Source organism: Stenella coeruleoalba (genome assembly GCF_951394435.1).
Source record: "Stenella coeruleoalba genome assembly, chromosome: 8".
Lineage (NCBI taxonomy): Eukaryota > Metazoa > Chordata > Mammalia > Artiodactyla > Delphinidae > Stenella > Stenella coeruleoalba.
The window spans coordinates 38,804,235-38,828,456 of record NC_137154.1 but is presented as its reverse complement, the minus strand read 5'-3'; the positions used below and the strand labels follow the sequence as shown (position 1 = coordinate 38,828,456).

The window sequence follows — 24,222 nt, the reverse complement described above, 5'->3', positions numbered from 1 at the left end:
CTCCCTCAAGCTCGACTGCAGAACTGACTGTGGACGTTCTCTCTGGCTCCTGGGCTCCTGCAGTGACATCCTCGTTCCTGCTCTAGTTCCGGGGCGCCCTCTGACCAAGTCACACATGCGTCCCGGCTTGTGGACACACAGCCCGTGGGGGTGTTCTCTGAGCCATCCAGGTCGACAGCCCACTCCCTCGGCGCTGAGAAGTGCTTGTGTCTGGGGGACTCGGGGAAGCTCTGCTCCCTGTCCCAGCCCCGCCTGCCTGGACCCTCCTAACATACTGAGCCGAGATCTCCAGGGAGTGGTTGGCCGAGGTAGCGGGACGAGGGCAGACCCGTCCTCTCTCCTTGGCTCAGCGTCCTCTTGCGCTCCCGGACCAGCGCCTTCTGGTGCCGCTTCATGCGCTCGAGCTGCTCCTCCGCGCTCATCTTGCCCCGCTGGTGGTCCCCTGAGTACAGGCGCTCCAAGGCACTCCTGGGTCTCTGAGGGGCAGGAGGGACAGACAGGGCAGCTGGGCTGGGAACACAGAGGGCAGCCGCCCTGCCGGCTTCATCCCCGTCTTTCTTTCTCTCTGTCTCTGTCTCTCTCTCTCTCTCTCTCACACACACACACACACACACACACACACACACTCCAGTTGGGCTCCTCCTGGCCACTGAGAAGCACCTCCTCTAAGCACACTCGTGGACATGATACTGCTGGCCCTCACGGGCTCTCTGGGCAGCACCCAATTCTGCAGATGCAGACACTGAGGCCCAGGCCTGTCCAGTTGAGCAGAAGCACATCATGGGCCACAACTCAGGGTGTGACTCACTGGGCGAGACTGGGGAGAAAGGTGGGAGCCCCTTGGGAAATGGGGAGGGCAGTGTGATGCCCTTCTTGGTGGGCAGTGGTGAAGGCATCATGAGCACATGGTGACAGGGAATCTGAGCTCTGGAGGGGTCACCTGACAGAATCCCAGTTACCGTCTACCTCAGAGCCCTTCCCTCTGTGCGTGAGGGAGCAGTGAGCCCCTCAGGAGCTTCTCAAGGCCACTCACAGGGTAGGTCACCTTGCTGCTTTCGGCATCTAGACCCCTCCGAAGCGTGACGTAGGGAGCAATGGTGGACGACTGCTGGAGCCTTGACGTGGACCCCGAGAGCCCTTAGTGAGGAAAGAGAAATGCAAGTGGATTTGTGGTGAGGAGGACAGGCCACCAGTCCCTTCTTGATCAACTCTCACTCCCGTGAGGGGACCACGAGAACCCAGCCAACAACCCACGCTTCTTCCTCCCCAGGGCCCAGAAGAGCAAGGCCCCAGGTAGGGAATGAGGGGCCAGCCCATGGGTGCCCTCTGTCCCCTAAGGAAGATCTGGGGACTACCCTCGTCTTCCCTCACATGCAGAAGACCTGGGCTGCTTGGCAGGAGGAAAGGATGGAGGGCGAGGAATGCCCTGCCTCACTTCCTGCTGATGAACTCCTATGCATACTGTGTGACCCAACTTGCATGCCTGCCTGTGAGAAGCCTTTTCAAATGCTCCAGGCAGAATCAGTTATTCCCTGTATTCTTCAGTATATTCACCGGTTACTGCACTGACCACAGTGTCAACATGCCTGTCTACAAATTCAACAATGCCTGGTTGAATGAATAAATGACTGAATGAATAAATGAAGAATGGAAAGAAGACGGCACCAAGCATTTACTGAGTACTTACTATATAAAAGGCAGGCATCGTGCCAGGTATTTCATATAGATTTTGTCCCGCTGGCCCTACAAAGTAGCATTACCTAACCACCGTGGAGGTACGCAATCTAAAGCTCAGAGAGGTTAAGCAACTTGTCCAAGGTCACACGGAGCCTCAGCCCGTGCTTTCTCCACTAGCAACATTCTTAGCAAGGCTGGTCCCTGACATCTGGAAACGGGCATCACACTGAGGACTCCACCAGCATTTAGCACGTAGGAAAAAGAATGATAAATGTCCTGCAGTGCCCAGAGACTCCTGAGCGACAAAGAACTGTCCTGCCCACAGGCCACTAACACTGCCATTGATGAACACCTCTAGGCTGTAATGAAAGAAGGGAAAAGGGTGCCCAGGCACAGTGCCAAGGGTTGCTGTGGCCCAACTCAGCAAAAGCCAGTCCCCTCCAGGGACCAGCTCAGGACACAGCATGGTGGGCTGGGAGTCACATAACCCCATAGGAGCCCAAATCATGGCGGTGTGGCCTCCTGTTTCCACACCCTGTCAAGGGGGGAAAGCGCCTGACCTCCCACCAAATGAGGGAGTGTGGTCAACCTGCTCTGGGGTTCCAGATGGCCTCCTTTTAAAAGGATTTCAGAAAGAGGATCTGGCTATGGGGAAAAATAGGGCATGGGTGAGCCTAATGGCCTAAATCTGTTCCCACCCCCATCACAAAGGGATAGGGGAGGAGAGTGAGAAGACCCAACTGAGGTGAAAGGTGTGTTTGTTTAAATAAAGGACTCATTGAGTCTTAGAGTGACACAGAAGAGGAGAAAAGTCTCTGGAAGGCATGAGATGGGATGGCCAAGCTGATGACAGTCACCCAACATCCCAGCCTGCAGGGTGGGATTCTGGCTCTATCACTTATTGGCTAATTGGCAAGTTGTTTCATTTCTCTGGGCCTTGGTTTTCTTATCTCTAAAATGGGGATAACAATAGTACTTCCCTCACGGGATTATCATGAATCTTAACTAAGTGAATATAATAAAGTGCTTCAAACAGCACTGGGCTTTATAGTAACTGCTATTATCATGGCTCCCGGGGGAAGACGTAATAAAAGAGGATGAGAATCAGGATGTGAGCCAGAGGCAGGACGGACAGGCCCTCCCTACAGCCCAGAGTCGGCTGACAGCTGCTACCCAGGCTGAGGCCCCACGCTGCAGGCAGAAGGGTGTGAGGACCGGGTAGGGCTGGGGAGCAGTGGTGTGGCAGTGGCGGGGACGCCCAGGAAGACTCCATGGAAAATCTCGCCTTACCTCTGCCTGGCAACGTCTGGTACCTGCTCTCAGAGCCCACGAGTCCCAGGGAGGGAGGGGCCATGTCCCCACTGAAGGTCGCCAGCTCAGGCTCACTGACGTATGACCGGAGTTCCACCTGTGGGCAGAGTCTGAGGCCGTCACACCTGCCCCGCCGCCGTCCCTCTCCCCACACACAGCGGGGCAACCCCAGGGGTCCCCCCTGCTCACCCTCGAGTCCCCGTTCACACACTGCCCCTGCTCCCGGTCTCGTTTCCTCTCGTCCGACTGCCGCTTGAGGCCCCTCACTGAAGTGTGCCGGATGATGGTGGCCTCCCTTGGTAGAGGTGGCACGGCCGGGGGCTGGTCCTCCGGGCTGTAGAGCTCAGGGAGCGGGGGCCTGGGAGGTGCCTCGTCTTCCTGCTCAGAAACAAAGCCAGAACCAGTGCCCGGTGAGAGGATGCTCAGTGGCACCATCATAGTGGTGGCCCAAAGGGAAGGAGCAGGACACCTTGGGTCTGCAGGGAGTGACCACTTCAGCCCAAAGATGCCAACGTTTCCCCTGGTTGAGCTGTGAGGTCGGGAGACGTCTCTGCTCCAACCCCATCCTTCCCTTTGATTCACACATCTTCCATTTTTCAAAGTATGATCTACACACAATGCAGAACTCAGGACACGGGTCCACGCTCTCATTCCACTGGCTCGGAGTGCACCATCAGGGGAGGCAGGTTGGTAGCTCTGTGTTTACCTGTATGTTTATGACAGCACCCCACCACCGCCACCCCATCCCACCATGCTCAGACGGCGCCAGCCCGCGGTCCCTGCACTGTCTCTGGATCCTTCAGCAGGCTGGGGATCTGAGCAAGGACCATCTACATCCTCCTGCCCTTTCTATCAGAAATGCACATGGTTACAAAATATTTCCTCCTTCCTGACTCAGGCACAGAATAGGCAGTCAGGATGGGTGACTCACTGCCTTCTCCACAGCCCACTCCCTGGGCTGGGATGAATGTAACTATTTTCCTTGAACCCCCCTGTCCACAATGCTCTCCGAGGGCTGTGGCCTCTCTACAGACAGACAGCCTGGCCCCTGACTGCCATGGACACCCACTCCTTGCACAAATGTCCATCCAGACTCGTTCCTCCTAACCACCCCCTTTCTTAGCCTCATTTTGCTTTGTTTTTCAGAGTTCAGGAAAGGGTGCTGTAAGCTTGTTTTACAAAAGTCTATCAGCACTCTTCTAAAGCAACACATTTCATTATTGTGTGAAGTTTAAGCTGCTGACCTAAGATACCCAGAGGCTCTCTGAGCATCAGTGGTTTCCAAATCCTGACAAGATCTTGGAATCACCAATTCCTAAAAAAGCCCCCCAGAAAGATAAACGCAAACCATTGATTGCCTTTGAGTGAAGGGAATAGAATGTCTGAAGACACAGGGTGGAAGGGAGACGTTTCATTACATATTTTTTTATATCCTTTGATTTTGTACCCTTTCAGAGTATTGTTTAATAAAAAAAAGACATTAAATTTAAGAAAAGCCAAATAAAAATGAAAGAACTGGGCTTCCCTGGTGACACAGTGGTTGAGGGTCCGCCTGCTTATGCAGGGGACACGGGTTCGTGCCCCGGACTGGGAAAATCCCACATGCCGCGGAGAGGCTGGGCCCGTGAGCCATGGCCGCTGAGCCTGCGTGTCCGGAGCCCGTGCTCCAAAACGGGAGAGGCCGCAACAGTGAGAGGCCCACGTACCACAAAAAAAAAAAAAAAAGAAAGAACCATAGCTATATGCAACAATATGGGTGAATCTCACAAACATATTGTTGAAAGGATGCAAGATATGAAAGAATAAACACAGTATTATATATGGGCAAAATAGAAGTGTTTTGGATGCAAATATAGGTAGGGAAACAAAACAAAACAAAAAAGCAAGGAAATTATCAAAAAAGTCAAGATAGTGGTTACCTCTGGGAGAAAGAGAAAGGGCCTACACTGGGAAGGGACCCACAGGCCCAAGGGCTTCTGATTGCTGGCAAAGTCCTATTTCTTAGAGTCACAGACGTAGAGAACAAATGTAAGGATACCATGGGGGAAAGGGGTGGGGTGGGAGGAATTGGGAGACTGGGATCGACACATATACGTTATTGATACTATGTATAAAATAGACAACTGATGGGAACATGCTGTATAGCACAGAGAACTCTACCTAATGCACTGTGGTAACCTAATGGGAGGAAGTCCCAAAGGGAGCGGATATCTGTATGTATATGGCTGATTCATTTTGTTGTGCAGTGGAGGATAACCACATTGTAAAGCAGCCATCCTCCAATAAAAATTAATTTTTAAAAAAAAGTCCTATTTCTTGGTCTGAGTGTTGGTATGAAATGGGTAGTCTCTTCATTATTATTTACTAAATTATATATCCATGTTTTTTTGTTTGTTTGTTTGTTTTTTTCAGTACGCGGGCCTCTCACTGTTGTGGCCTCTCCTGTTGCGGAGCACAGGCTCCGGACACGCAGGCTCAGCGGCCATGGCTCACGGGCCCAGCCGCTCCGCGGCATGTGGGATCTTCCCGGACCGGGGCACGAACCCGCGTCCCCTGCATTGGCAGGCGGACTCTCAACCACTGCGTCACCAGGGAAGCCCAATATCCATGTTTTATGTCAATTTCAGGATGGATATCATTGTTTCACAAAAATAAATATAAAACAAGCAACCAACAACAAAAATGGTAAAACTGGTGAACATATATACAACTAGGAGGAGGAGAGAGAAGACCCACCCACCTTGGGGACCCTGATGCTCAACCAAGTTGAAAAGCCCTGCTTCCAAGCCACAGCAACCAAGCTATGGAGAGGAGCCTCTGTCTTCATCTATTTCAAGCTGCTTGTTCTGCACAAGGGGAAACTGAGGATGCTCAGAGAGGGTATGGGCCTTGCCTGAAGACCCAGAGACAGACAAGGGCTGGAATCCAGGCAGTCCCGCTCACAGGCCTTTTTCTCTTTGCTCCTCGTCCCAGGAGGCAGGCATCTTGCATTATATTAGCACCTGTCTGTCCCAGCCATTCCTGCTATTTGTTTTGCTATTTTCTACCTCCTGTTTTGTGGTTGGTGCTCCATGACTCTTAGATCTGGGAGTGGGAAGGAAATCTCAAGATAAAGAAGTTCACAATGACCCTGGTTCCCTGCACCATTTCTTCCAGCTCTGGGCTCTAGACCATGGCTGGAAGCAGGTGAACGGTGAAGACCAGGTATGGGAACTCGTGTGAACTGTGCACTGATCTTGTCAGATGTCCTAAGCATACACGGTGCCCAGGCAAAGCTCCTTCAAGCCCTTGTTGGCGAAAACCTAGAGGTCTCCATTCCAAGGTCCCCTCTGCTATAGCTTCCCTGTCACTTGGACCAGCCCCCTCATGTTTTCCAGCCAAGGCTGGTCTGCCCTGGAAACATGAGCTATCAGAGTACTTGACCACATCTTTTATTTCCTTAGAGTCTTCTGTGCTCCCAGACTCAGCCAAAGGCATGGCCCCTCTCTATGCCAGGCAAGCCAAGGTGTTGGCCCAGGCAACCACACAGGCCACATACCTAACCTGAGGACCAGGGCTGCATGTCCAGTTACATGTCAGATGGCACAAAGAATGGGCAGGAGATGTGGATTGGATCCACTAACTAATATGGAGACCTCGTGCAAATTTTAACACCTTGGGCCTCAGTTCTCTTACCTGTGGGATGGAGATGCTGACCTTCCTGTCTATACTCCAGGAGGTTACTGTGAAGATCACATGTATCCTCACCACCCAGCACGATCCTCAGCTGCAGGTGGAGATAAGGATACTCTTCTGCTAAGATGAGCTCACTGCCCAAACCGCAGGTTTGCACGGAGCCCTGCATGGGGCAGCCACACACACCTCTGCACGATGCAGATCACAAATTCTACCCTACTCAGTGCAGTCACTGCCTCTTGCTAGGCTTCAGTTTTCCCAGCTGCAAAATGGGAGAGTGGGCTAGATCGCCTCTAAGGGCCCTTCCAGTTCTGGGAAACTAAGCACAACGGCAGGAGCCCCTACCTCTCCTTAACTGCTCATGGCTCAGGAACCCCTCAGGACTCTGGCTGGTCTGTCTCCCCAAGCTTCCCTAAAAGCTTCTCTCCCAAGAGAAGAGGACCTGAGGACAGAGAAGGACAATCGTCTGCCAGAGAGGAAACGACAGCGCCCAGCTCCTGGTCATCAATACTCACAACTTTGGGCTTCGTCTTGGTTGGTGACTGAAGGGGAGACATCACCTTCCTCAGCTGGGGCAGGTGAGGTCGGTACGGCACGTAGGTTTGCAGCTGGGGGAAGAGTCGAACCTCCAGAGGGGTCCGCATGGGGCTGGTGGGAGGGCTGGGCAGCAGGGACGGCTTGCTCTCAGAAGAGGAGATTGAAGGCACAGGCGGGTAAGGAAACAAAGGCACTGTTTTCCTCTCTGAGGGGTGTGGAGAGAAGCAAAGGGTGCGATGAAACAAAGACCCTCTTCCTCAGAGGACAAGGGGAGTGACTTAGGCCACGAAGGCCCGACCTCCCCAGGGGCCATCCCCCAGGCTCCAGGCGCTGGCCTCCACCACCCCCACTCCCAGGAAGATGGCCCGCTCACCCGGATTTTTGACCGATTCCACCAGGATTCTGAAGTTCTCTTTATTTGCACTCAGGCCTGCAGTGACATCTTCGATCCTCCAGAGATCCTTCTGTATCTGCGATTTCTCCTGAGGAAGAGGAGGCAGTGGGTTCACTTCCTTCTTAGCTCCTCACCAGAAGTTTCTTCTTAGGACTTCTGCTGTCATTCAGACAGAGCCCCTCACCCTGGGGGGCAGTATACCCTTTGGAAACCCCACCAGGTCTACAGCCAAGCCTGCTTCATGGCTTCCTGGGCAAGTGTAGACGTGAAAGATGCCCAGGGTCCAGGGGAGAAGTTTCAGAGAAGCTCTCACAGTCTACCTTTCCTGTTTCCACCTCACTTAAAAATAGACTCCCTTAAATACTGTATGATTCCACTTATATGAGGTTATCTAAAGTAGCCAAATTCAGAGACAGAAAAATAGAAGGGTGGTTGCCAGAGGCTGGGACGAGGGGGAACAGGGATTGTTTTGTTAATGGGTACAGAGCTCCACTTTTGGCTGGGGGGAGGGGGGAATGCAGATTGTTGTTTAATGTGTACAGAGTTGCAGTTTTTCAAGATGAAAAACATTTCTGGAGATTGGCTGTACAACAATGTGAATCCACTTAACAGGACCAAACTGTACACTTAAAAATGGTTAGGTAAGTTTTTATGCTACATATATTTTACAATTTAAAAAAAGACTGTCTTAGGCAACCACGGCAGAAGGGAAGAGAAGGCAAGGACTAGAGGTTACATCATCCCTAGAACATAAAGGGCATCTTTTTGAAGACAGAGCTGAATCTTGGGATGTGGGATTTAGTATAAGGGGCAGTGGATATTATTTGGCAGTAAAAAGGAATGAAGTACTATGTCTGCTACCACATGGATGAACCTTGGAAACATGATGCTAAGTGAAAGAAGCCGGACACAAAGTGCCACATCCTGTATGATTTCATTCATAGGAACCGTCCAGAATAGATTAAGTCCATAAAGACAGGAAGTAGATTAGTCCTTGGCTAGAGCAGGGGTAGAAAGTTGGGGTGGGGGTGGGGAGTGACTGTAAATGGGTACCGGGTTGCTTTGGGGGCTTGATGGAAATGTTACACAGCTGACTGTGGGGATGGTTACCCAACTCTGTGAATGTGCTAAAAAAAAAAAAAAAAAAAATCAGTGAATTACATACTTTAAAATAGTGAATTTTATGGTATGTGAATTACATGATAAAGCTGTTATTTTTTTTTAAAAGTACGATGGGAAAAGAGGCAGGCTATACAACCATGCGCAAACTCTGAGAAGCTACACCCAAACCACCAGGGAAGAGGCCCTAGAAAGAGGTGAGCAGGGTCTGCTGTGATTAAAGGGTCGTGGGCACCTTTTAATCGAGTTGTGTAAACATCAGATATGGTATTCTTTTTTAAAAAATTATCATGGTCCCACCCCATGGACTTAAAAAGGAAGGCTCCACACCCCTATCTCCTTTCCAGGTACATCGCTGGCCTCAATTGGAAGAGTTCTCACGTGTGTGATATTTATGGACCACTGCTCCTGGATACATCCCCACAGGGCTGGGCAGTGAGCAGGTTCTCAGTACATGTACGCTGAATAAATAAAGGACCAATCACATAAAATTCCCTGATCAAATACTATCTAACAGGCATAACAACAGACGTCTGAAGCCTCCCTCCTAAGGGGAGCTCACACTCTCATACTCTCTCCACCCTTCCAACGCCAGTGCACATCCTCAGGGCTGATAAGCAAATAACAGGCTTAATGCTCAGCTCCCCACTAAAGAACGAGTGTCCTAAAACAGACACGTTACTGAGCTAACAGGATTATCTCTAGAGCTGAGGTCCCCAAGCAGAGTGTTTGGGAACAGGTGAAGAAGGAGCATGTGGTTAAGATCATCTCTCCCTCTCTCTCTCTTTCCTCCCCTGGCAGTCTACCTGGCGTACTTCTACCTGTCAGTTCACAATCCTGCCCCCATTTTGCCTGTCACCTCAACGTGTAAGAGAAGAGCAGAGAGGAGCAAAGGCCAGAGAACTTCAATCCAAGGACGATGGAATTTCAGAACTTAACGACAAGGTGAAGGAAGCTTTTGGGGAACACGAGAGTGGGGTTTCATACCTGTATCCTCACATCACACCGAGCAGGAAGGCTCCAATGTACTACATTCAGCAAAGGCTTGAACTCACTGTCCAGACGTAGGGACACCTACACGTAGCCTCACCTCTCACTGACTCTCAGGGTTACCTGGAAGTTCTCTTACCCTCTGGTTTCCCTGCTTGGGTGGCCATGAGGATCTTCATAAATAAAGCGACTCATCTTTACTCAAAAGGCTATGGGTTTTCTCACAGCCAACCCTGACTAAAGAGGGGTGAGTTTCCAAGCCCCACTGCTGAGAATTTGCATATGGGGCTGCAAGCCTATCTCCAGCGTCAATGATTTATTCAGGACTCTAACAGCTTGCCTGGCCTAGAATTACACCAAAGCAGTTAGCACAGAGCCGGCTCAAAGAAAGGCTTTGTGAGCTTCCCAGGTCATCGTGGCACTCAGGGAAAGCATGAGCAATGCCACTAGGCTAGGTGGAAATCAAGCTGCAGGGACCAGGCTTCAGACTGGCCTATCTCCTAGTGACTTACAGGGCTAAGTTCTCTAGGAGGTCCGTGACAAGACCTATACACGGCACCCATTTATTTTCTGGAGGGAAAAAAAGATCCTGGGCCTGCTGTATGTTACATTACCACGAAGTAAGGCACAGTAGAAATACAAATAGCCAATAATCATAAAAAAAGATGTTTAACCTACTAGTAATTAAATGAATGCAGATAAAAACATGATGTCCTTTTTCAGCACGCAGACTGGCAAAAACTAAGAAGACCGATAACATCAAGTGTTGGCAAGGATGTGGGTAAACAGGTTCAGTACTCTCATGCACTATGGGTGGGAGGGCGAATGAGTGCAGCCTTTTAGAGGGTGATTTGGCGGTATCTGCCAACATTTAAGATGTACACTCAAGTCAACCCAACAAGTCCACTCCTAGGAGCCTATCTTAGATAAATGCTCATAAACAAGCTCTAAAGGCAGTTACATAGATGCTCACTGTGATACCATTTATAAAAGCAAAACACTGCAAATAATTTAAATGCCCATCAGAAGAGGAATGGCTAAATAAAGTATGGGATATCCACACACTATGAAACCTGTAGCATCAAGACCAACAATGTCTAATACAATTTCTGAGATTATGTAAATCTTCCATAATCTGTGCTGTCCAATACAGAAAGCCACTAGCCACATGAAATAATTCTGGTGTGGCTAAGGAATATATTTTTAATTCAGTTAATTTTAATTAATTTATGTTTAAATTTAAATAGCTACCATACAGGGCAGCATAAACTTGGGGGTATCTTTCTTGGAAAGATTTCCATTACATACAGTTATGACAAAAAAAGCAAGTTACCAAACAATGTGTGTAAGTATGATTCCTGTTTAAGTAAGCCCAACTCCCTCCCCCAAATAAATTATATGATACTATGTACGTGCATACGTTTGGAAATGCACAGAAAATGGTGTGGAAGGCAACACTGCGAACCGATGGCACTGATTACATGCTGGGAAGGTGAGGGACTGGGCAGAGAAGGGAAGGAGGGAGGAGGAGCTTTTGTGTCCTGTTTTAGTTTTGCTTCTCATTGTTTGGACTTTCCAGGGAGATGCATTTATGTGTTTTCTGTATAATTAAAGAAACATAAGGAATGAAAAGCTCAAAAAAAAATTATGGCTGAAATTAATGTGGATGGTTGAAGTCCAAGAAGATAAGTCTAATGAGACCGAACAGTTCAAGGAACTAGTAACTAGAAACAATTGTTTAAAGGACTTTGCCAACAATATTCACCTATTTATTTTCAAGCCACTATGCTAAATACTGGGGATACAAAAAGAAGAGGAAAATGTTAGCTCAAATGAAGGGAAATTATGGGAAAAACCCAACAGCCACAGGAGACAGACAAGTTCTGCGTGACCTCACAGGCCAACCCTGAACCGCAGGCAAGAGTCTCCTCCACATACGCCTAGACCAGTCTCTCTGGGACCAGCTCTAAAGCGCTGAGTGGAGGTGAGTGGAAGCATAGCAGGGCCTGGGAAAAGCCTCCTAGTCCACAAACCTAAACCTCCTCCTGAATTCCTTCAGTTTTCTGGGGTGATGCCGATGTGAAGAGAGTCAACACATTCATTAAGTCACTTGAATGAAGAGGCTTGGCTAGAACTAGTTCATCAGTTAGCAAGCCTGGCCCCCAGACTGGCCCAACAGGCTGCCTTGTACACAAGAACCCTCAGTTAATGCTTGCTGAATTCAAATAAATAGAATTTATGTCAGGGTCCTGAAAGAAGAGATACAGATCTGAAGTTAGGTTCAAAAGCAGGCTATTTTCCATTTTCAAAACTTTGAGTGTGGGGGAGAAGCCTGGTTGGGCACCCAATGGGGGAACACTGGCAGCTGGAGGACCCAACCTGGAAGAAGGAAAACCACACAGGGCCTTTCTTCCTCTCAGCTTTGGAGGCAGAGGTAGTTATCAACGGGGCAGCCTGGTTTTAGGGCAGAGAAGGCAGGGCTCTAAGGCTGCCTTTCCTGAGTGAGGCAGGGGCCACAGCAATGGGTATCACCCCACCTGGCCTGAATTCACACTACTGATCAGGTGAAGGCTTGATAACATCTATCCTCAGGAGTCCGGGAGGGAAGGAGGCGGGGCTTCCTGCTGCTAAGTGAGTAGCTAGGAACCCAAGGCAGGGCCAAGAACCAGGAACACAGATCACCCTCAAGTATCTGCAAGGTTAGGTCACTACTGTCTCCCCTTGGGGCTGTTTCCCCAAATGATCAGTAGTAAAACCCTTAGAAAAATGCCCAGGAGCTTGTCTTTGAGGGCAAAGAGGCAGGGGGAGCTGAGGGGAGGTTTCTCACGAGAGCCTGGCTGGGGCAAGGGTTCCCCAAGGGAGCGCTTGGGGTGGTGAGCAGGCTGAGTCCAGGTGCAAAAAGAGAAGGCCCCTGGGTAGGGCTAACATCCCCCACAGGTGAAGACTCCAAGAAGAAATCAGAGCTCAGAAGGGATGAAGAACCCTTGGGTCACCTGGAAAAAAAAGGCTCTTCTGTGTCGCTCCTGCAGGGTCTGCTTCAGCTGCTCCACATCTCTCTCTAACTTCAGGTATTCATTCCAGGCATTTTCCATCTCCTGTTGGCCAAGGAAATGCTTCTGATTCTTCGTTATGCCACGCCCACCCCTCAGAAGGCCCCATGAGCACCTGTGCTCCTGACCACTGCTGACCCGACAGGGGAAGAGGGAAGGGGAGCCTGGTGGGTCTCAGGCAGGCCTGGGGAGACAGACAGGCCACCTGCACCGTCCCCTCTCCCACCCTTGGGGATGCTTTGGTTCCCAGTTCTGGCAGAAAGGGCCTGTACCACATCAGATAGACAAATAAAAGAGTAGAAATTCTGACGTCTCAGAGTTAACTGTACACAGATCAGGGGAACAGTCTTGCAGGCTGCTCTCAAACATCTGACCCCTTGGGTGTCGCTGTAGCCACCCAGGAGTCACTGGCAGAAAGCACCTTAAGGCACCGGTAGAGACAAGGTAAGCTACTGTTAGGAGGCAGCCTGGAGGCGTTCTCCTATGCCAAGACTCTCGCCCCCAGCCACCAACTCCACTACAGCTTGGGAGGTGAGAAAAGCAGCCCCCTGGCCAGCCCATGCTGGGGAGGGCAGGGGAGCGTCTGCCACCCTCCACACCCTCTACGCACAGTGGACTCTCTGGAGAGCTCTGCCCGGATGTGGACAAGGTCCTCCTGCAGCAGCCTCTGCTGGTAGGCAATCTTCTCCAGGTGCTGGGGCTGGTCTCGGTACTGCTCCATCTGTCTGTGCAACACCTCCAGCACGGATTCCAGCTGATCCTGCACCAGACAGACCGGGGCCAAAGAGCAGGAGAATGGCAGTCCCGTCCCCTCCAACCCCGCCACGCCACGCCACACCAGGAACTAAGCAAACCTGCTGGATCTAACCGAGGCTGAAGGGGCCAGGGGCCAGCACCCAGCTAGGGGCCTGAGAGTCAAGGCCTCTGATTCCAGCTCTGACTCTGCCCGTTGGGTGGCCTCCTGGGACAAATCACCTAACAGCTCTGTGCCTGTTTCCTCATCTATAAACTGGGCATTAGGCCGTCCACTCCTTAGGGGATAAACTATGAGGCTAAATCAAAGAACAGATGGAAAACTCTTGAAGCACTTGAATAAAAAGGCCATGTTATTTATAAACCTTGAGCGTCACAAATATAATGCCTTGTTAAAATGCGGAAAAGAAAAAATTCACACGAAGTGTCTAAGAGACCAAACATCAGTGGCTACCAGCCTATTCCTCCCCTCCCGACCAGACTCGCTTCCCCTATGGCCCAGATCCTTAGAGGAAAGGAGCTTTAGGAGGTGAGAGCCTCTGCCCTGCTACGACTCTGGTCACTTTCTCCAAGGCAGCCCCCGCTTCCCTGGGGTTCAGGAGCCTGGGGTCATCACTGCAAGCCAGTGGAGCCGTACTCTCCCAGGCTCACCTCACAGGGCTTCCAGGGAGAGGTGGGGGTGGCCCAGAGCAGAATTAAGGTCCGGGAGGTAGTACTTGGAATAAGTAGGCTGAGGTCTCCCTATAAGGTTTCCTCTGGGTTCAGACAGAAACCCCACAAGAAATACCCTTTAAATTCAAAGACGTTGTTCTGGATAAACAGACATCTGTTGTCCAGTACTAACATGAGAGTCCAGCCTATACTGAGGAAACACAGGATGACAAAACCCCTGCCACCCAGCCCAAGACTACGCAAAACCGATACATACTTTGTTCTCCTTGAGGGCTCGTATCTTGTCTTCCAAGTCCTGGAGGATCCTGTCTTGTTCACAGAAGACGCTCAGTTTAACCTGTGAACAAGAACAGGTTGGAGAGGGCCTGGGATGATGAGAAAAGGCCATGGCCTTGGAGCATGATCCAAAAGCCTTGGGCTACAGAGCCATCCAAACCCTGCCCGAAGCTGCCCACCCTGGGTCTGGAGGCAGCAGGCAGGTGAGGGGTCAGCCTGTTACTCTGCTCACTCACGTCAATGTCACTCTCGGCAATCTTCACTGGCCTCAGACTTCGGTCCTTGAGAAGATCCCGGCCTGTCATCTGGGAGGTGAACAATTTAAAGGAGGTTTAACCACGGGGTTCGGAATCAGAAGTCAAGAAGGAAAGTTACCCCTACAACGGACAGGTGTGGAAGTCTCGTCAGTGGCAGGTAGGGTCACGGCATGGAAAGGGCAAAAACTTGGGCAATACCTGCTTTATTTTTATGCTTATTTCATTTCAGGGAAAAAAGAAAACCTTTTTGAGATCTTTTAGTAGTACTTGTAAATTTCTCAAATTGAAGAAAACACAGACTTTCAAGTTACAGTATCATCAACTGTAAAGGCTTAAATTTGCCCCAAGTGAGTTCAGTATGAATCTTGGAAGATTCGCCACTGATAAGAGAGTTTTGCTACTAAACCTGGGGTCAAACATAATTAACAGAAGTCCACGACCCCGCCCAGGGCCATAGGATGGGTGGACCAAGAAGAACTAGCAAATCCCTTGGGCATTGTTGAGCCTTACTTCAAGGAAGTCTGAATAGCCCACCTCCCCATGACTAAGATCAGCCTTCCTCACTCTTCTCCTATTTGGGAAAAGGATCTGGCCAAGAGAAGAAACCTGGACTGTTCCTGGCTGAGGTTTTCAACTGATCCCTGAATAGCTGTACTTGCAATACAAGTTACAAGCTACCCTGTCCTCTCAAGAAAGGAAACCACAAAGCAGTGGACAAAAATCACCCAAACTTAGAAGCCAGTGGAATTTCACAACATTTGCCATCTTTCCCTAGACCCAGCGTGGGCGACACGTTGCCCATCTCTCACTGACACCTATGAAGTTAAACACTCTTTTAGTCCGTGTTTTCATTTCCTCCAAATCTCCTTCTTCGTCAAAAACTGTGCAGGGGCAGGGGAACCATTTTCATAGATGTACCCCCATGGCCAAACCATGGTCAGGGATGGCCAGGTCAAACGTGCCCCTTGTAGGGGAGGCCGTCTGGCTGAACTCCATTTTGCAGATCTGACCAGAGAAATGGAGGATGGAGCTAGCTATAGCAGAGCTAGCTATGCAGAGGGTCCCAGTACGGAGGGACACACAGCTGCTGGAGAAATGGCCCTCACTTTCTCCCTACTCCATTAAGTTTGTGAGTGTGAATCAGAAGCAGAGATATATTAGCAAACATTCCCCTCAAAACTCAAGCGGACCACGTGACCAAATCTAAAGGTCAAGGGAGAAGCCCTCTCCACGCCCTGAGCGGAAGGCTGAGCCTGGGCTGCAGACCCGCCCCCACTCATTCCCCTGCTCCCTTTGGCGGCACAGTAGAGGATAGGGACCGCTGTCTTCTTTATCTTGGTACAGTCAGCCCCGAACGGAAGGCCTGGCACACTGGAATGCACTCGGCAAATTGATTATTGCCTCACAGGTAGGTGAAAGGGAAATACATGTAGGTCAGTCCTAGAAAAAGTAGAACTCCGGCCAAATTCTGCTCTTCAAACTGGCAAATTTTGTTTACATACAACCATACACACAGTCACAGAACACACTGACCGCAGCAACAATCCACAAAAAATGCTCCTGCAAGGGTCGGGGGCGCCGTGTGGGAAGCGAGGAAGGGGAAGTAATCCCGGTGAACCACCAACAACCAGGCAGGTGTTGAATTTCCCAGGCAGGACTTGGGACCCTAGCCGGTAGAGGTAGGGGAGTCTTCGCTCTGTGTCACAGTCCTTTGCCAAAGTGAGGCGCCGTAAGCTTGTCTACTCTCCAAGGGGCTGACCCTTGCCTCGCTTCCTAGGAAGCAATCATTTTCAAATTGAGATAATTCTTTGGGGACTTCTCCTTTTAGCAAAACTCTTCCCTTTATGTCACTGAAGCTTCTTCCAGATGATATGTTTTTGATACTGAAATAGCAAGGCAGAGAGTCTAACTGAGCAATGCCTCATTTATCCAGCACCATCAGGCGAGGAATGAGGTATTTCTGCACAAAAAGGGCACTTTCAGAAAGCTGTCTTTTAAACTTTTTGATGGAAAGCTTTCTAAAAGTATGTCCTTTACTACCTTCACAGAACACTGAATATAAATTCAACCTTCTGGGGGATGAATCAGAGTCATTACAAAAATCAGTAATATAGAATTTCTTAGAAGTTTGTGATTAGGACTATTTGCCTATCTAGCTAAATGCTCCCAAATGTCTGCGCTTTCATTTCCATTTCAGATTGACGTATAATGTTTCTTCTCTCTCTCAGGATATGAGCACTCCCTCTTTCCTAAGAAGTAACTTTGTCTTTGTCCCCTTTTAATGTGCTGCTTTTAAGGTGCTATGAATTAGGAGTTCAAATGACTGAGTCTATGAGGATTAGAAACTCAGCAGAAGGGACACACTTGCTGCTCTTCCCTGTCTCCCTCCCTCCATCTGGGTTTGGTACCCAACAAGGGACATCCTCCCACCCCTTGTGTCTGCCACTATCATGGGCCTTAGTAGATGATCTGTTGTCTCCCCTCACTTGACAATAACCTAATTAGGAGGGACTGTGGGGACTGTGATGTATTTTCTGCGTACCGTCAAAGCCCAGCCCAGGGCCCGGCGTGAGAAGCGTTTGCTTAGTGAGTCTGTGAATGTGACAAAACGAGGTGAGCTGGCTGTGCTCAGGGCCTGAGACCTCTTTCTGTGGAATAAAGGTCACAGGGTTTAGAGCAGGGGCTTCGTGACAGTGTTTACACAACTCACAGGCCCTTGAAGCTTCTGAATTTAGCTTTGTTCCAGAGAGCTGAGGCTTCTAAGACACAGCCACAAACAGTATATTCCACCTCATTTTCCTTTTAAAATTGCACATTTGTGATAGCAATGTTTAAATCCATTCAAAACATCAACTATGGGTCCCTAGCAGCTCTGTCACCAGAAAAAGTGAAAGTTAGTGGGCACTCATCCATCTGAGAGAGTCTCCACGTCGGAAAGCAATTAAAGGCCTCCCAGGCACCTTACTCCCCTCCAGCACATCCCAAGACACCTATATGCAGGGCTCAAGATGACTGGACACAGCTCCCGCTTTCCAACCTGCAGCCTCCCTTGGAATGCTGTAAAAGCTGGCCACGTTTCAGGCACTACCTCTGCATCTCTCAAAGGGTGGGTGGTGGGGAGGTGGGCGTTTTGTTCTAGTCCAGCTCCAGAACGTTTTCAAACATCAACACCCTGCCCTGAAGAAGAGCCACCCTGATCCCTGGGCCACGGTGGAATCCTGGGACACCCCAGCTCCTCCAAGGTGACCAGGAACTGCTGCTCCCTCCCAAGGAACCCAGGCTCTAGGGCAGCCCTCACCATGAAGGCAGACGAGCGAGGATGGGGACACAACACAAGCTGGTGGCAAGCTAGGCAAGCCCCACCACCCCCCCGCCCCCAATGGCAGCGCAAAAGATGGAGTCACAAAACGCTACGGATGAGAGGCTCAGCCTCGTGCACCAGCCAAAACGCTGAGGGAGCTTCAAGAGACAGAAAATAAACCGAAATGACTCGCGGGAAGCCTGGAGGCGGTCAGGAGAGCCCCTGGTGAAGCAAGTGATGGAGTCGGCACTGAGCCAGAAGCAATGGAATGGCCCCGCCTGGAGATACAGATCAGATCATCTTACGCTTCTCCTGGGCCGACAGCCCTGTGCTGACTTCTTCAGCACTTTGTAAAGCACGTTGATCAAAGGTTCATTATTTTTTATCTGTTCCAAACAAAAAGGCAAATACAACAAATCGTAACAGGTAAGACATCAAATGACATTTGAAGAAGCCAGAATTTGGGGAACTGGCAAGGGGAAACCTTAAGGAGGATGTGCGTTGTGCAGTTCAAATGAGTGTGTCTCAGCCTGGTTATGCGGCTTCCCAGCCGGTGGACCTTTCCAGACTTCAGTTCCCTCATCCGTAAATGGGGGATCATAAGCGCTGCCTGAAGGATCTTCGTGAGAGTGCTGATTTCAGTGCCCATGTCCTTCCTGGTTCTGCCACAGAAGGCAAGAGGGGACTGCTTCTTCCCCTGTCCTCCCACCATCACATACTGTAAGATACTGAATCTGTAGTTTAGAGTGGAGCCATGCATTAGTCTCAGCCCCACCCACCTTTGGTCCCTCAGACCCTCGCCTGCACACCTAAACCACTATGTCTTACCCATGATGCCAAATGCTTCCAGCTCCTTTGAGAAGGAACCGTCCCCACCCACTAAGACCCTGGATCTCAACCCTGCCTCCACCACTGAGATCACCCAGGAGCTTTAAAAGACTGATGCCTGAGTCCCACTCCAAGAAAACTTGGATGTAATTGGCCTGGGGTGGGGCCTAGGCACTGGGATTCTTAAAAGCCCTCCTGGGTGGGTCTGATGTGCAGCCAGGAGTGGGAATCACTCCACTGAAAAATGGTTCTCACACTTGAGCATGCTTCAGAATCATCTGGAGGGCTGGGCCCCACCTCCAAAGGTTCTCACTAGGCAGCTCTGGGGTGGGAGCCAAGACTGCTCATTTCTAACAGAGCCCCAGAAATTGCTGACACTGTTCATCTGGGATCACGCTTTGAGGACCACTGCTTTTAAACCATGTTTCTCAGCCATACCTACACATTAGCACACCTAGGGAGTGTCTTTCTTTCTTAAAGAGTAATACCTGAGTATTACCAATTAAATCAGCGTTTCTAAGGGGTAAGACCCAAGCATCCATTTTCATTGCTCTAGTTCATGACCAGCGTTAACAATCTCTCTTCAGAATAAAAGACCTCCGCTTACTGTTCACAAGAATCACCCCAGAGCTTGATTTTAAAAACACAGAATTCTGGGCATCATTTCCAGCGGTTCTAATCCAACAGAACCCTCCAGATCTGCAATTTTTTTTTTTTTTTGCGGTACGCGGGCCTCTCACTGTTGTGGCCTCTCCCGCTGCAGAGCACAGGCTCCGGACGCGCAGGCTCAGCGGCCATGGCTCATGGGCCCAGCCTCTCCGCGGCATGTGGGATCTTCCCGGACCGGGGAAGTGTCCCCTGCATCCGCACGCGGACTCTCAACCACTGCGCCACCAGGGAAGCCCCAGATCTGCAATTTTATATCAAGCTCCCAGATCATTCTGAGATAGATGGTGCTCCAGACCATGACTTAAGAACTCTGCTCCAGAAGCTAACTGGAAACAGACTCTGAACAGAGAAGCCTACATCTCAGGCTCTGTTAGGAAAAGTCCAGAGGCCAGCACCTGGAGCCACTGATGACGTCCCTCACTAGGGACAAGAGCCCCTTTGGGGCTGACTTCAATCTGCTCCACCTAAAAGGCACCACCTGTGTGGTTGCAGGTGCCCTCCCCCCACCTCACTTTACCAGCTGTGCTTCCCAGATGCATAAAAACAATTCAAGCCATAAACAACAGCGAAACTTCATACCCCCTTTTCAGACCTGGCTCCAGTGTAGGGTTCTGAAGAGCAGAACATTAATGCCAGAAATACAACTCAGCGAATGCAACTTCAGGGCAGATGAGGTACATGGCACACGGAAGAAAGGAGGCAGGTGTGAAGTTGGTCACAGGGTTCAAATCTCAGCTGCATACCTTTGCAGAAGTTACCTCTCTGATACACGGGTTCCTGATTAGTAAGGTGGGGATAATAATTCTTATTTGCTCAAAGGTGCTGAGAGGATTAAGTGAGATAATGAACAACGGGTGCCCCACAATTGCCAGGCAAGGACAGATGCTTAATCAGCGTGAAACCCTTTCCACCCTGACACTGCCAAGTAAAATGCCAGGAAAGTAAACATTTCCAAAGAGGACACCAACACAGAGCATCTTCTAAGAGAGTGGAGTCTGCTTTTATTTGCTCACTTGGCACCCCAGCAGGAATGCTCACTTCAGGAGACCAAGCTCCACAACATGTGGGCAAACACCACCAACGGGTTCTGGAACCCAAGCATCAGCTGATGGAGGCGGAGGGGACATGGGCTCTGGATCCTTAAGTCTGCGGCCTTTGGGACAGGGACGCGGGGGACCCTGTGCCAACCTGGTGGGGGCAGGGAGACCATCCTTCTCCAGAGAGGCTTACCTCTCCCGACAAGGACTCAGGAGGGACCTCTCACAAGAAGCTGGTCACAGCGGGGCTGTGCTTGGCACCATCTCCATGACCAGGCTGGGCTACACGGCCCATTCAGTTGTGTCTTCCGAGGCCCTCGTCTCAGGGACCCCACTGGGCTCGCGGCAGCTCATCTTGTCTAGCACGTCACAGGATCTCAAGAGTCAACGGGCCTGAGGGTTTTCCTGATCCAGTCACATCCCACTCAGTGCTCACCTGGCCTCAGCTGCGCCCCAGTGATGGGGAGGTCACTGTGACCTGTGGTGGCCCTTTTAGAGAACACTTTCTTCTACTCAACTAAAACCGTCTACTTGTAGCTGTGATCCGCTTGTCTGACTTGCCCCTCAGAGCCACGGAAGACACATGGTAACATTTTAGAGCTTTACAGACTGTCTCTATGTCTTGCCTGCATTGCCCCTTCCTCCTTCAACCGACCACACTGTAGCTGTGCTGCCTGCTGCTGTGTTTCTTGTTTCTGCCCAGTCTGCTTTCCATTAGGGAACCCCCCACCCTTCACTCCACAGGGAGGCTCGGCTGGGATGAAGCCAGCCTGAGCGTGCAAGTGGCCACGTTTCTTCCCTGGCCGTGTGGAAAGTGGAACAGTTGGTGGCATGGCCTGAGCTCCTGGAACGCAAGCCCTGGCTACGTGAACCAGTATATTCCCCTTGTGGCTCAGCAGGCTGATTTGGGTTTCGGATACCTGCCAACAAAAGCATCCCGCCTAATACACTCCTCAGCCACAGTTCTTGCAGCCCCTCATCACCTCTCCTTTGATTCCAGCCCTTCCCTCGTCTGGATCCTGAAGTGAAACGTCCATCTGGGAACTCTACACCCCAGCTGGGTCTGAGCAGAGCAGGCCCACTGCCTCCCTGATTTGGAGGGAGGCCTGTCTCTTGGAGGGAGGCCAAGGTGATATCAGCCTTTCTGAATGATGACTGACACACAACACAAACCCCAGCATCTTTTCCCACCCATGTTGCTGGTAAGCCAAGTGTCTCTCACCTGCTGGTGCTGTTATTGGGGGACTGGTTCTCTAAGAGGAGCTTAGCAACTGAAGTAGCAGCTATAAGACCAGGGAAATTCTGGTATCAACACAGCTGTTTTTCAAGATAAACAGTGACAACTTCCAATCACTAGTTAATGTTTTGGTCACATACGGCTCCTAGCTGGTGAAAACATCCCAAGGATGCAACCTTTTCTCTATCACAGCATAAATATTTCCTGGCAGAAGGACCTCAGTTCAGCTCCACAAAAAACTTAATACCTTCGGGTCCACAGTAGTAGAAGCAGCATCGTAAGAGCGGCTGGGAGGCAGGGTGATTAAGAGCACCAGCTTCAGAGTCAGCGCTACTCCCAAGTACTGGCTCCCCCGTAACTACTAACGTGGCCTTGGGACAGTCATTTACTTCTTTGAGCCTCAGTCAGTGAAAAAAAGATAACACCACCTCCCTTATAGGGCTACTGCCGCGGGTACATAATTTCACAGAAGTAAAACATGGTGACTGACACACACTTTACCCTCTATGGTTATTCCGCTTCTGTTGGCGGTCAGGACACAGACTCCTGGCTCTACTCTGCTATCCTATGCCTCAGTTTTTCTCTCTCTCTCTCAATCCCTTTTATTGAGCTCAAGTTCTATAATCTTTAAATAAAACCAAGCTGAGCTGGATCTTCTCTCCAGGACCACCTGTGAGGTCGGCTATCTCACACAAACAGGAGTCAGAAGACACCTATTTCCTGTTACTCCGGCTCAAGCACTTTATGAAGTCCCCTCGCACCGTGCACCTAGCACGCTGAAGAGCGTTTTCTGGTACACCTGTGCCGCTGTGAGCCACGCCTCTCCCACAGGCCTAGGTACATCGTGGATGCTCTGCAAATACTTCTGTGTCACCTGCATGGCCCCGGGCATGGTGAGGCCAGGGAACAGGGACATGGTGGTACACAGGGCAGGTGGAGGCCGGGGGCTGCTCCAGGTCAGATGGGGGAGGTGGGCATGGTGGAAGGACCTACCCAGGTTCAGAGCGCAGGAGGGAGGGCTGGGCTGCACATCTGGCCCACACCACCACGTCTGGGCACTGAGGCCTGACTACCATACTCACTCACTCAAGCTCTACGTGACCTGAATACCACGTAAGCTAGAAAACGTCCTGGTTCTGAGAGAACCCTCCTTGTTTTGCTCATGTCTGAAAGCCAAGCCTGACTTTTCTTCACTGCACCTTCCTTCCTAAAGCCTAGAAAGACTCCGGAACCTGGACAATCTGTCCCCACGTTTCCAGCCACACCACCCTCACCCTGGCTCTCCCTGGCTCCCACAGTTCCCTTCCCTTTAACGTCAACCAACCTAAACCCTTGGCTCTGCAAGGCTCTGGACACACGCCACCTCCTCCAGAAGCCTTCCCAGCACTGCAGCCACAGTCATCCTCACTATCTCAGCTCTGAGCACTGGGCCAGACAAATCTTTATACGCTCATTGCAAAAAAGTCTGTGTTATTTCAGGACGCTTTCTTTCCCCGACCCAGAACATCTGGAAGTTTCTCAAGGCCAGAGAGCCTCGATTTTTCTCTTCCATCCCCCCTAGCTTCTCCAGAGCTGGATACAGCACAAGTGCTCATTACCAGATACATTAAGTTAACGGAGGGATTCCTAATCAAAGGTGTTGATCTTGCCTCAGAGGGGGGAGGTCCCTCCTCTGCTGCCTTAGGACCTAATGTTCCTACCCCTGCTCCTACAAGGCTGGATGACAATCCCCAAGTTAAAAATATCTCAAGCCAGGTACACTGGGGACCGAGGGAGGCATGTCCCCTGCCGCAGTCACCTGGGTGTCCTCCCGCAGGGCCCTCTGCCCGCCCTCTCACACCCGCAGTTAATTAAAGGTCACATTCCTTCAGTCTTAAGTCATGGCTCAGGCATAAGAAGTGCTTTTCACAGTGGGAGCTTTCAGAGAGCTGTGGGAACAGAACAAAAGCAGCTCTCTTCCAGGCAGAATGCCTCTCGCTTCTCTAGCAGCTTTCCCAGCTCTGTCTGTGCTGTGGAGGCTGACTTAGAGCCTGAACGTCATCACCTACGGGGTGGGGCCCGACGTTCATCCCCTAAACACGGATGGGAGGGATGGGAGACTCCGGTACCCCCAGAGCCACACGATTCCATGTGGCACTTGCTCCCCCCACTACAAAACCAGACAATCCACCAAACTGCTTGTGCCTGAAAACACGCATCAGTGGCGCCCTGTGAACCAGACCCATCCCAGCCCCACCGGAGGCTCTGAAGAAGCAACTGGTTATTATATGGAGGAACCCTGTGGTTCTAACCAAGGACAGGAAGAAAGCAAGGTCTCGTGCCCTCATTCTGTAAGCCAGAGACCTTACAGCAGAATTCACAAGAAACTGAGAAGAGCCCAGAGTCTGAGGCTACAAGAAATAAGACTCTTCTAAAAGGTACAGACTTCCAGTTATAAAC

At 50.6% G+C, this 24,222-nt stretch overlaps 1 protein-coding gene across 12 annotated transcripts in view; it reads right to left on the bottom strand.

Annotated features, from left to right (window-relative positions):
- The window catches only part of PLEKHA7 (pleckstrin homology domain containing A7), a gene marked incomplete at its 5' end in the record, with an annotated part of 212,625 nt that overhangs the window by 10,817 nt on the left and 177,586 nt on the right, over positions 1-24,222 (bottom strand). For 8 of the 12 annotated variants that reach the window (XM_079930112.1, XM_079930104.1, XM_079930108.1 and 5 more), the window contains 10 exons: positions 276-476; positions 1,034-1,137; positions 2,968-3,085; positions 3,178-3,366; positions 7,179-7,405; positions 7,574-7,682; positions 12,697-12,798; positions 13,364-13,513; positions 14,435-14,515; positions 14,634-14,759. In XM_079930112.1, coding sequence (XP_079786238.1) covers positions 276-476; positions 1,034-1,137; positions 2,968-3,085; positions 3,178-3,366; positions 7,179-7,405; positions 7,574-7,682; positions 12,697-12,798; positions 13,364-13,513; positions 14,435-14,515; positions 14,634-14,759 — 1,407 coding nt within the window. The remainder of the gene's footprint in view (positions 1-275; positions 477-1,033; positions 1,138-2,967; positions 3,086-3,177; positions 3,367-7,178; positions 7,406-7,573; positions 7,683-12,696; positions 12,799-13,363; positions 13,514-14,434; positions 14,516-14,633; positions 14,760-24,222) is intronic. The other 4 variants (XM_079930110.1, XM_079930114.1, XM_079930109.1 and 1 more) reach the window with 3 other exon arrangements.